The following is a 14133-nucleotide window of genomic DNA, read 5'->3' as shown; positions in this document are numbered from 1 at the left end:
TAAGGCCACGATAAAATACGTATATTAAAACCAATACGCACTACTCTCATTGTGTCGAGAATATATTACTGTACTGCGGTTTACCAGCATTCTAATATATGCTACCACAAATGATTTGAAGACCTAGATATACCAGTTTGGAAGATGTTTCTCTGTTATATGAAGTGGACTGGTGAATTAAAACAGCACAGTGGAAAAATGTTAAATGAAAACAAATATGATGACCCTGCATCGATATAGCAAATACCTATACCAATCAGTGTGACATACTTAGGTCAAGCTAAATCTTTCAAAACTCACCCGAAAACTTAAAACATTTAAATCTGTTCAGAAAAAATATGAGGTAATATATCATTGTACATATAAGATAAAATACTTTCATACTTCATATTCACTTCCTCTATTGAATAAATACCTGCTTCACATTAGTCAATAAAAACGCAAATACAAACTCACACCTAAGGTGAACAAGACATTATAATAGTATTTTGCATAAAACATTAAAAATTGAAAACTTTAAAATGTATATCACATTTTCAGATAGAAATACAAGGAGTGGGGCTAATGGAGGCTGTCTTTCGTAAATGTCACACACATGCACACGCACGCGCGTACGCAAGCACACACATACGACACAACTCAAACTGGCGAATGTCTCTGCAGTTGAGCAAGCTTACGTTCCAACGTTGCCTTTTCTTTTAATGCCTGATTCAGCTGTCTATTTAACCTGATTTCTGACGTTTTCCACATCACCAAGAGCTCCTCTTTCGTCATTTTTTTCAGACAACCCCCTGCGTGAGAATCGTCTGCACTACACAAGTGGTCCTGGTACGACTGCGTTTTGTGGAGCATAGACCGTACCATGAAGTTTGTTTTTGGAACAACAGCCTTACTGCAGTGGGAAGACATGTAGTTGTGACTGTCGTCTGCTAGTTCTTTAACATGGTTGTTTTGATTGTGCATGGAATTGGAAGGAGTCGGTTCATCGTGTAAACCTACAAGGTCACCGTTTGGCAAAGAGTCCCAGAATCGCACCCCGCCAGACAACACTGGCGACTGGAGGTTCCCCACGTTGTTAGGATAGTCTAGCATGAAGGTGACGGGCTCGTGGTGTGGCGACCTGGCACTCAGCAGAGACTCGCTGGACGAGTCTGACTGGTCATCGTTGGACTTGATGAATCTCTCAGCAGCAGACGCATCCTTCTTGTCGCCCCCGAGAAGACACTCTTGTGAATGACTCTCCTCCCCGCCATCATGGGACACTCTATCCACGTCCTGAATGGACGCAGCTCTCTCGATGTTCATGCCCAGATCCTTCAGGGGTATCCCGATAATGGTTGGAGGGTCTGTATCGACAGAGTCGTCCATGAGGTTATTGTCTTTCATTTGCTGTAACCTGAAAAACAAACAACACTCATAATTTGTACTATGCACGTTTTGATCGAGGTGGTTTTATCTAATTCACAGAATCTATAATGTAGATTAATTGTTCCTTCTACGCTTGCAGATTAAAACACGAACTCTGTTAGTTTTATTTTTTAAAACCACAAAGAATATTTCAATAACTGAACTGAATTCAGCACTGACCAATAGCACTGGCGGAATTAGAAAAACAAGAAACGGCATCTTAATACATAAGATAATTAATAGTGAGATAAAACGTGGCGATTTTACTAAACACGTGAGTTTTTTTCATTCACTTCCGGTGATACTAAACACAGGTCTAAATATTGTATTTCATACTCACCATTTTGCTTTTTCAACGATATCATAAAAGTTTCTGTTTATTCGTTTAGTCTTTGCCATATCAGCAAGTTTGTTTTTCTGTAAATAAAATAAACAACAATACAATAAAAGCACACATATTACACCAACATTGATAACCCAAATCTAGTTGTTAGGTGCAGCCATAACTATGGTCAAAAATTGCATTGATCGATATTCGAGCCTATAGAAAACAAAACGGAATATTAGGTTAACAACACATCTGCACACTTTAAACTACGATTATGACAAAGGATCTTTCATTTTGTACTTTCCCATAGCAAGGACAATACATAGTACATAACACAGCTTTTGGTGTACCTGTTGTGGGGCCCAGGTTGGGATGGGAAAAACCGAGTTCATAGAGGGTGGTCGATCCTACGTCCCTTTGTACCTCATGCGAGCACACTACTACTAAGCTAAACCCAACCCAAAGATCATACACTAGTAGAGTATGGCAGAAAAGACACAGTATTGCTAAGAGGACTTAGTACAGTTAGATGCATGCACATTGTCCCAATAACAAAACGTATTGAACTTCATTTTCACTTTAACTAGATTTTATGCTTATGTCCATTTAAGATTGAACGACATCTTGGGGACACAACTCAGCTGTCAGGGTTGTCTGAACAGAAGAGTGGGTTACTTGTTAGTAGTTACTGAGCTGTTAACACACACCTTGGATGGGAACCGTAACGAGATGTTAACGTAATCCAATGGCGTAACTATACCACAAATCATTTACACTGTTTTTCATCTGAAATATCGGCTTCATAATTTACCACTTTACACCACAAATAAAGGAATTAATATTTTAATACATTGGAAGATAATGTATTTGGAATGGCAGACGAGTAGTTTCCTAAGCTTTGATAAACCAAATGAATTCTAAAATGTGATGCGATAAAAAATAACTGATTATTAAATTGAGAAATTTCCAAGGATCGATATGAATTCCAGTTTTTCCATTGTTATATAATAATAAATGAAATAACCTAACAATTTATTGAATTCATAAAAACAGTCAAACACACTGATCAATGCTTTTGGACTGAGCCTTGACCAATTGGCAATTACACGAGTCGTGCACACAAAAGCGATTCTATCTCTTTATCTCTATTTGTGTAGAACGTAGCATAACTAAATTATACACCATCGTAACAATGTCAACGATTGGAGATGAAACAACTACAGCGGTTCACGTCACTGAAGGGTAAGGCAGAGGACAACATAAATAACGGTTAATCAGGTTACGCCAAGTTAAAGACGCAATACTCGGGAAGTGAACATACTGTTCAACATCTCAGCACATTGTTTAATAAGCGACTATACTAAGTCACAAATATATTGCAACTGTGTCACTCAGTCTAGTATGTTAGAGAAGAAATCCACAGCCTCCACACAAGCTGCAACACAAGAGATCTTGCCACAAACAGGACAACACATGATAATTATGGTTTTAATGTTACGTACCAATCATGGAGTTGTAGCTGCAGTGGGAAATAACTCAGTGATCAGTGTTGATCATTTAGGCCTACTTATGATCAATAACTCTCTATATGGGCACTCTACCACCGAGCTAAAAAACCCTCTGCAAAACTCCGTTACAGTAAAGTGCACTCTAAATCTATATGAATCACTATGAACACACATAGCCATAGTCCCACATACCGACTGACCCCTCTGGTTCATGGACTAACAGTCTTGTCGTATTCTTGTGTAGAATAAAAATCATTACTCTAAGTTGCAGCATAATGGATGTAACGATTGCCAGAAAGTATGCACTCTGTTCGTATGAATGTAAGGAGGTACTAATTCTAATTGAACTTTTCTTTAATGAGTGAACTCTCTGTTACGCATACATGTCAGGAAGTATTTACTCTAATTGTACTTCTTTGAAACAGTCTAGCAAACACTGCTACGAATGAATGTTAGGATGTACTCACTCTAAATCCACCTGTACCTTTAGAAAGCGTCTAGCAAATTCCCTGTTATGTATGAATGTCACGAAGTGATCACTCTAACTGTACTTTTTTAAAAGAGTCTAGCAAACTCTCAGTTACGTGTGAATGTCAGAAAGTACTTTCTTTATTTGTAATTTTTGGAAGTCTTGAATCACTCTCTTTAATTGTACTTTTGTTAAAGAGTCTAGCAAACTCTCAGTTACGTATGAATGTCAGAAAGTACGTTCTTTTATTGTATTTTTACGTATGAAACTCAGGAAGCACTCTCATTAATTGTACGTTTTGGAAACAGTCTGGCAATATTTCAGTTACGTATGAATGTCAGGAAGTAATCACTCTAATCTTATTTTGTAAAGAATCCTTAACCGTGTTACTGAGCTAAACATTTCCTTGTCCCAGATATTATTTAGGCCATGCCTATAAAATATATCTTTAACACTGATAATCCATTTATGTTTTTTTCCATATTGTATATAGTCATGAAATAATAAATTGTAAATCTGTACTGATAGCTTGGGATATTTATCTGTCGGAAGACGAGCCCAAAAAACACACTCTTACTATGAATGTCAAAAACTACTCACTCTAATTGTACTTTTTTGAAAGAGTCGGGCAAACTCTCTGTTACGTATGATATCGAGCATCTCCTTGGCGGAGTCATTCGCTGACAACAGTTCAGCACTTGTGATACATCGATGTAGACGCTGCAAAAATAAAAGACATATTATACAAGAGCACATATACATGTATGTACTTAGGACTGTTCCGCAACTGAGTTGATGGAAGGGGGGTGGGGGGGGGGGGGGAGGAGGGAGGTGCAATATGAAAAAAAAAGTTAAGAGTTTTGATAAACCAAAATGATCAAAGCTGACAACCACGAGGAAATGGTTATTTACGCATTACTGATTAAAATAAAACCCGTTGGCACTTTGAGAAATGCTATGTATGGGTCACAAGGTAAAGATGACCCCTTTGTATGCTACTATTAAAATAAAAGTATATTAACCGTAAATATTTGTTAAAGACACACTTATTTTGTTAAAATATGTTACCTCTATAATTCAGACACAGTTGTCATGGCAATATAATATCATTGTAATTCAATGATTTATGAAAATAATATTTTTGCTATATAACAATGACAAAAAATAGCCCATTAATAGGTGTAAAACCCACGAAAAGAAATACTTTTAATAATAATACTTTTTAACAACTCCTCCTAAAGTTAACATGGTCACGTCGTAGCTCATTTGAAACGTTACATGTAATTTATTAGAAACGCTTGTGTGATGGTTAAAAGTAGTCACAATTTAAGGAAAATTACATCACTTGACCCCATTAATTTTGGTAAAAAACATAATTACAAATAAATAGCTTTAATATCTCTTAAGTTGGAAGAAGGAAAATATTTGCTTCTTTTTTTAAATATTAAGTATACTATTAATCTCTTTCAAATTTAAATATTTTCCTTCAGCATTCCTTAGAATATCATAACGGTATCGATGTTCGATGTCCTTCAAATATGCAAACCAGAACTTAAATAACTTTTAAAATGACCTTATGTAATTTAATGTTAATATGCTTCATTGTGACTTTCTTAAATGTGACTCTTTCATAGCTATCTATATTGTTTTTATTAATAATTTTAGAATTTTAAATTGATGTTGATAATCATATTACACCTTTGTTTGACTCCCAACAGCTGGTGTGGGCTTGTTTTTACTTATTCATTCATTCATGTCTTGTCGTGATTGCATGGTCAGAGAAATGTGGTATCAGTTTTGATAGTTCAGAAAGAACTGTGACAGCACGTTGCTTTCCATCCTCGGCAAATGCATAAATGAGTATTTTTGACGTAAAGTCAGAGAACTCAGTCGATATGCTAAAAATATTCTTTCAGTTTTATTTGCATGTGTTCTGTCTACATTAATTTTGGCAGTGGCTATAATTTTAGTGAATTAGTTATTTCGGCGTCACATACCATGTTCACTGTCATAGCCAGGACCCTGTTGCATGTCTTCAATCCCCCTACCTTTTATATAATATTATGTCTGTTGTTCATAACATGTGTCATAGACAGTATGGGTGCCACTCCCAATATATAAATATAGTTATGTCAATGGCCTGGAGCCAATTTCACAAAACATCGTAAGTTTACGTCTGCGACTTACGGATATACCGGTCATACGTTTACATGTTTTTGGCATCTATTTCACGCAATACATTACATCATTACGGCAGCTGGAGTATTTTAAGGACAAACGAAAATCAAATATGTGTTCTTCTAACTATACTTACAAACTTTGAAAACGCAATTTGGTTTTAATGTGACACTAAAAATATATCTAATGTATATTTATGAATGTATTATTATAACATGCTACGGTGACCGAAAGTGTTCATGACCGTCGTCGCCAAGGCCAACTTCCGGTTACAACTCAAAGACAAGACAGACAAATAAGGAAAAACCATCAATTGTAAGGTCTGCGACATCTCATTCCAATTGCTCTGAGTCATCAAATTACTGTAATTGGATTTATTTGACTCCCATAACGTCCTATTGTGTTTCTAGCTGTTGTTGCAGCTGACAAGAAGCGGTTACGTTGATGGTTTTTCCTTATCATTCTGTGTTGTCTCTGAGTTGTAACCGGAAGTTGGCCTGGTCGAGGACGGTCATGAACACTTCCAGTCAGGTTATATCGCTCATTCAATCTTGAAATTGTTGAAGGGTACACTTGAATATTCCTAGCTACCCGTTGTTGCGAAATTCCACCAGTCAGAATTTCTAATACTCGTTCCCTCTGATCATTGCCGACTCATGGCATTGTTTCACACTGACTTGTCCAACAACCAATATGGGCCTTTTATGCGTCCAACGTATGCGGTTTGTACGTGCAAAGTATTGTGAACATACTGCATAGATTTTCAGTTTTACACCACCATTTTGTGTTAATTGCATGAAAAGATCCTCGTTGTAAATCAGAAACCCACGTTCACATGCGGGAATACACCTTAGCATGTTATAGTAATACATTTATAGATATACATTATATATTTTGTTTAGTATCACATTAATACTAAATTGCGTTTTCAAAGTGTATCAGTATATATTTGATGAACTATATAATAGTAATACGAATTGTGGTTTAGTCGTAGATTTATGTTTACATGCAAAACTAGGCTTACGATATTTTGTAAAATTGGGCCCTATATGTATATAGGGCTTATTCTTCAAACATTTTAACAGTGCAATGTCTAGCATCAACATCTGGACTAGTATGCCTGTCATCAACATCTGGACTATTTCTATTCCATAGAGAATAAAAGATTACAACACAGTTGTTTTGTAAATATTAATAGCCTAAGCAGAATTTCTCTCACTACTGTGAGAAAATTCTGCTTAGGCGATTAACCACTGTGAGAGAAATTCTGCTTAGGCGATTAATATTTACAAAACACTTACTTTTATATGACATACATTTTAATTTATAGTATCAGACATAAGATAAATATGATAATATGACGTATTGCCGATCAAAACTATAAGCATGAACTTCAGCGTTTTGAAGTCGCCCAAGGTATATGGCATATCACACTCACAGTTTTGGTAAATTCCTTTACATATGTGGTGGCTTATGTCGTTTAATATTCCATAAAAAAGTGATCTTCAAATTTGTATGAAATACACCAGGGGCAGGATCTAGCTCCCGCCTGAGGTGTTTGTGTCATAGGGTCCGATGCAGTTTTTCTCAGTCCAAGCCAGTACTCCACGACTAGTATATCAAAGACCGTGGTATGTGCTATCCTATCTGTGGGAAAGTACTCAAAACGATACCCTGCTGCTAATGGAACGATTCCACTGAAGACTACGAGTCGAAATTACCAAATGCTTCACATCCAATAGCCGATGATTAATAAATCGTTAAACAAAGCAAACGTTATCTTTTAACTCAACATACACCACTGTGCATTTACAACCATTCCAGGTGATTGTTAAAGTGATATTTTATTATTTAACACATACATGTATATATATATATATATATATATATATATATATACTGAAAGGAAAAAGAAACGTCGGGTCATAAATTGTGGAAACATTCCTAAATAAGTGGGCGGATTTTTATGGAAGTTGTACAAATAACTCCATGGGTTATTGTGCATTATACCCTGAATCCACACTCAATGAAGTGCGATAGGGAGCGGCGTATGGCAAGACAATGAAAATCACCAAAAGCACGTACAAAAGTATGATTCGGACGAAGTCGGGGGTACAACTCGTACCACATTGTAGTGTTACCTGTTAAAGAACACAATCCGATGCGTTATTTGGTAAAACTTTAATTACCATTATGCCACGCTTGACCGAAGTTGAGAGGGGTCCAGCAATTTCACAGCTCATGGAAGGTCATACGCAAAGATAAGTTGCCGTGCAATTTGGTGTGAATGTTCGAACCATACAACGTCTTGTGATAGGTTTACGGGTTACAGGAAAGGTTGCCGACCGTCCCCGGTCAGGGTGCCCACGTGTAACGTTACACCGAGAGGACGGAGCAATCAGGCTTGCGCATTTGCGCGATCGTCAACTTACTACCACCGAAACTGCTCACAACACCATAGGCACCCACAATCGTCCCATCCACCCCCAAACTGTAAGGAATCGGCTGAGAGAGGTCAATCTCATGAATTGACTGCGTGCACATGCACCAGGAAGGTCCTACATGATGCAATGGAGGCGTGTACTGTTCACGGATGAATCAAGGTTCACACTTTTCCGGTCGGACGGGCGACGTCGCGTGTATCGACGTCGTGGGGAGAGATTTGCCGACACTTGTGTTGATGAGAGGGACAGATTTGGGGGTGGCTTAGTCATGGTCTGGGGTGGAAGTTCCCATGGGTTGAAAACGCCTTTAGTGGTCATCGCTGGGAACCTGAGAGCCGTCCGATACAGGGATGAGATCCTGCAGCCTCACGCCGTGCCCTTTGTCCAGCAAGATAACCTGACATTGCAACAAGACAAAGCGAGGCCGCATGTTGCAAGAGTGTGTAGGGACTTCCTTGCAGCGACCAACATCGTCCCCCTCGACTGGCCCGCTTACAGCCCCGATCTGTCCCCCATTGAGCACTTGTGGGATCAGTTGGACAGGAGAGTGAGAAATCGTCCAAACCCACCCATCACCCTTGCCCAGCTCAGAGATGCCTTGGTAGAAGAATGGAATAACATTCCAAAGAGGAGTGTGAATGCCGTGATGAATTTCATGTTCAGGAGGGTCAGTGCAGCTACACAGGCACGGGGTGGTCATACACGGTGCTAGTGAGACCAGTGTGACTAGTGGACTCATACACAGACCAACGAGAATTAAATGACATGTGAGGGATACTAATGAATTGTTTCCATGAGTGTTTGATTTCAATTATAGGGGGTACCCTCATTTGCAATCGGATTATGTTGCCATTTTCTTTCACATTTCATAGACATGTAGTACAATTGTACATATCGTGTCATACAAGACGATCTGCTGGCTTTAAAGTTGACCCGACGGGATTTTTTTTTTCCTTTCAGTATATATACTCTTGAAAAAAAGAAACGCAAAAGGGTACAAATGGGTTATAACTCCGATTTTATGTTTCCTACCGGTTCATGCTTTGTGAATATAAGGTCATTGCATGTCCCAAACACATTCCCACGGTTACATTCGATAAAACGCAGCTACTGTACAATAAAGTTCCAAAATGTGAATATTCGCAAAAACGCAGCCACGTGCAAACCATGTCACCACTGCACGTGCGTTGTCTGCACGTGCAACATGAACACCGACAGTATCTGGCCGACAGTTGACAATCCAGGACATGCCACGTCTCAGTGAACCGCAGAGAAACAATGCCATCGGCCGACTAGACGCAGGCGAATCCAGAACGGCCGTTGCCAGGGCATTCCATGTGTCCCCAAGCACCATCTCCAGACTGTGGGACCGTTACCAGCAACATGGATCAACACGTGACCTCCCTAGATCCGGTCGACCACGGGTCACTACCCCCGGGCAGGACCGCTACATCCGGGTACGCCACCTTCGGGAACGATTGACTACTGCCACCTCCACAGCCGCAGCAATACCAGGTTTGCGCAGGATATCCGACCAGACCGTACGGAACCGCCTACGTGAGGTAGGAATTCGTGCCAGACGTCCAGTTCGAGGTGTCATCTTAACACCACAACACCGTCGACTCCGACTGCAGTGGTGCCAGATTCATCGACAATGGCCTCAACTGCGATGGAGACGGGTGTGGTTCAGTGACGAGTCCCGATTTCTGCTCCGACGTCATGATGGAAGATGTCGCGTGTATAGGCGTCGTGGTGAACGTTATGCGGCAAACTGCGTGCAGGAAGTGGACAGATTCGGCGGGGGTAGTGTCATGGTGTGGGCAGCCATCTCATACACTGGCAGAACTGACCTGGTCCACGTGCAGGGCAACCTGAATGCACAGGGCTACATTGACCAGATCCTCCGGCCACACATCGTTCCAGTTATGGCCAACGCCAACGCAGTGTTCCAACATGACAACGCCAGGCCTCACACAGCACGTCTCACAACGGCTTTCCTACAGAACAACAACATTAATGTCCTTCCTTGGCCATCGATATCACCGGATTTGAACCCAATTGAGCATCTATGGGACGAGTTGGACCGACGCCTCCGACAGCGACAACCTCAGCCCCAGACCCTGCCCGAGCTGGCAGCAGCCTTGCAGGCCGAGTGGGCCACCATCCCCCGGGTCGTCATCCGTACTCTGGTTGCTTCAATGGGCAGGCGGTGCCAGGCAGTTGTCAACACACGCGGACGCCACACCCGGTATTGACTCCAGATGACCTTGACCTTGGTGGTGTGTCCTAGCACTTACTCACAATGGACTAGAGTGAATTGTGAACAATCCTGCAACATTTGGTAATTATCGGACTCACCATTCAATAATTAAATCAATTCTCCAAATGTTACGACAATGTGGTTTTGCGTTTCTTCTTTTGAAGAGTATATATATATATATATATATATATATATATATATATATATATATATATATATATATCTGTGTGTGTGTGTGTGTGTGTGTGTGTGTGTGTGTGTGTGTGTGTGTGTGTGTGTGTGTGTGTGTGTGTGTGTGTGTGTGTGTGTGTGTGTGTGTGTGTGTGTGTGTGTTTTGACACTATTTGACCTCATTTTGACTTCTAAAGTGATTTTCAACATGCCAACCAAAATTAAGTTTTAAAGAGGAACACGTAAGCTATCAAATTATACCAGTAGTTTGCTTTTAACAAATAGGTTTTAAAAAACTGTTTTAAGACCTTTTTTTGGAATTGGTGTCCTGACTAATATTTTCCCATTGCTTATGTCGTTCACTGTGGGTGGTGAGTATATACAAAACTGCCTTCAGCTCCCCTTTTTACGATAAAGTCTGGAACAGCTCTCAAACATTTCAGACGAAAAACCGAAGACTAAGTTATTACCTAGCATACATCTAACCCTGACAAATATGTATGACTAATATATTTTCAATTATCTTGAAAAAATGTAATAGAAATCAGATTTTTCTCAGAAGAGCTAAAACATTAATATCTTTGTTCCCATTCTCCAATCCCCACACCAAGTTCCAAATAATGACACTTGTCGCATTTCCAATATTCGCTATTACAATTTGCGATAAAAGGAAAAAAATGTATATGATGATAAATGGTGACACCGCATGCCACTCTATACTACCAGACCAACTCAGCTAATGACAGCTCCCCTGTCAATGACGAACAGCATATGTTTTAAAGGTATTAAATTTGGCAGCTAGTAAAGTTACAAGAAGTTAATATTCCAAGTAGTAACGAGATAAGAATACGGATTCTCGATTGGAAACACATACTACAGGACGTCTACGGCTGGTCAGTGACCTCGTTCGAACAGCTGCATACAATTGTGGTTGAAATTACTGTCAAACTCGTACTATATCGTTGTGATTAGCACCGGGATACTTAAGCAATCTGATTTTATCACCACTATAAGCTATATAAGTGTCTTGTTCTCTTAATTATAAAGCGTAGACACTGAATCAAAACCATGTCCCAGTCTTGAACAGAACTCTCCGGCGAGGTCAGAGGTTGTGTCCATGGCAGGCGTGCTTGTATGGAGGAAACAAGACAAACATTACCCAGATCCACACTCGGACTTGATCCAGTTGCGTGCATCAACATATAATGATGTTACGAATTGTGAGACCTTCTTGAATATTGAAATTGTGGTGCTGACAGAGCAGGACATATAGCGTTTTAACTTTCAAGACGTTCTTCATTGGCATGTGAGGAACATAAAAACAGATACATTTGCTTCAACAAAACAGTTTAACAAGATTTAAAGGAGCTCAGCATACTAGTATTCAATAACGAAAGTACAGGTACAATACAAATATACACAGAATACAAAGGTATAGGTATAATACAGAAAACAATATACTGGAGTTCTAGGGGGTTTTAAATTTTTAAATAATGTGTTTATTATTAGTTATTAGTTCATTGAACTTCAGTTTACTTGGGGTTTTTTTATAATAATATTGTTAAAGCAGCTTTGTTTAAAAAGAAAAATCTGTTAAAAAGTTACGCATTAATACATGTTTATAAATAATAAAATTCGTCATACCTTACATGGAAAACACTGACATAATTGTCTGGAGCTCTCATAAAATATATTCTGGTGCATAATTCTCCCATTAAATTACTTTATATTATACTGTGAGATCTCTTTTGTTTCTGGTGGTCTAATTGTTATGTAATTCCTGAACTAGTGCAGTCAACGAATTTAGGAACACACCAACTATATAATACATGTATGCAATTAATATGATTTATGACACTACCATTTCAGACAATGAATTTAAGTACTCATTCGAAATGTTTCGTGTGTGTTTTTGTTGTTGTTTTTTGTGGGTTTTTTTTTAGCAAAACCACGGACATTTATACAATGAAAGTAAAGGATTTCATAGTATATAAAACGTGATGCCTGTGAGCACGATTAGCACGAACCTGACTGAAAAACATGACGTGCGAACTCTTCCACTTGCTCTGTCCCGTGGCGCTCCTTGCCTTGGGCACGACCCACTCGTAGACGGCGTACTCTATGAGGCAGACGATCACCCCGACGAGGATGCCCACACACATCATGACGAAGAGTCCCGCGTGGTGCTGCACCTCCAGCTGCGAATCCTCCTGCGTTATCCTCTGCTTGAAACACTGGGCGTCCGCGAAGTGCACGTCCGTCAGGTCGTCGATGTAGCCGCTCTGGTGATACTTCATGATGTTTTTAGACAGCGCCACCTAAAGTAACATAACCACATTAATAACGTAACATGTGGACGACATACTGATTAGTACTTCATGTTTTTAGACAGCGACACCTGAATTGACATAACCACATTAATAATGTAATATTATTATATTAAAGTTTACACTGGTATGTGATTCAGCTTTTACGTTTCTTAAAATTTAAAATTAATACATTCATAACATTTTAAACTAATTCAGACACTGAAAATAACATGACAGGGTGTGTCATATTGCCAGCTGAAGACAAATGATATAGCTTTATATCTCCTGAAACTAGAAGCTACCACGAGTACTTTTAATATTTTTCAACCACCATTTAGCCTAACACAGACGAATGAAGCTTGGGACAACATTGATAGACTGGAGGTGGCTCTCACTGGTGGAGCAAATGTTTGAACTTTTATGTTTCTGGTAAATGTGTTGGACCACAGCCACTGATAATGAATGGTATCAATGATAAAACAAAACCCCAAACATTTAGCTGAAGTTGCTTGAAAACACATAGCCTCATTTGAAGACTAGCAAAGCAGACAAACACAGATAAATAGAAAATCCAAACTTGAACCGAATTTAGTATGAATACCAGAGACCTCAATATGAACCAACTCAAAGATACTTGCCTACTATTAATACATCACATTCAGTGCCGACGATTGTATTTTAAATTTTGAAACAGAGCATATCTGAATAAAACTATCTTTATAAACCATTGCCGTACTGATGAATCAAACAATTTGCAAAGACATAACGACGGTTATGTTATTAATATCTGAGGATGGAATAATTCTTAATGCTGTAGGCGTCATAAGGTGATTTCAAGGTTTGTATATAGGAATAGGATTATTGCTGAACACATAGTTGAGTTCTTGATGTCATGATGTACAACCATGTACAAGTATATTATGAAGTTCTAAAAGTCTTATGAGGCTAGCCTGGTCAGTTTGCTATTTGGGAAAAAAGCCAAACAAAGAAAAACTCCAGCATGGTTAAAGACTTGTGCCAACAGATATCTGACAGCCTAACATTGTGCCAAGTTTTAGC

At 39.1% G+C, this 14133-nt stretch overlaps 1 protein-coding gene across 1 annotated transcript in view; it reads right to left on the bottom strand.

Annotated features, from left to right (window-relative positions):
- Window positions 1-401: 401 nt before the first annotated feature.
- Window positions 402-14133, bottom strand: part of LOC121374648 (glutamate receptor ionotropic, NMDA 3A-like) — a 72014-nt gene continuing 58282 nt past the window's right edge. Inside the window, exons 6-9 of the mRNA XM_041501756.1 lie at window positions 12793-13083; window positions 4313-4432; window positions 1748-1824; window positions 402-1396 (exon numbers count right to left, since the gene is read on the bottom strand). Coding sequence (XP_041357690.1) covers window positions 640-1396; window positions 1748-1824; window positions 4313-4432; window positions 12793-13083 — 1245 coding nt within the window. The 3' untranslated portion in view covers window positions 402-639. The remainder of the gene's footprint in view (window positions 1397-1747; window positions 1825-4312; window positions 4433-12792; window positions 13084-14133) is intronic.

The sequence above is a fragment of the Gigantopelta aegis genome, chromosome 6 (genome assembly GCF_016097555.1).
Source record: "Gigantopelta aegis isolate Gae_Host chromosome 6, Gae_host_genome, whole genome shotgun sequence".
In the NCBI taxonomy this organism is placed as follows: Eukaryota; Metazoa; Mollusca; class Gastropoda; order Neomphalida; family Peltospiridae; genus Gigantopelta; species Gigantopelta aegis.
Note: the sequence above shows the minus strand (reverse complement) of the source record. Positions and strands in the feature narration are given on the sequence as shown.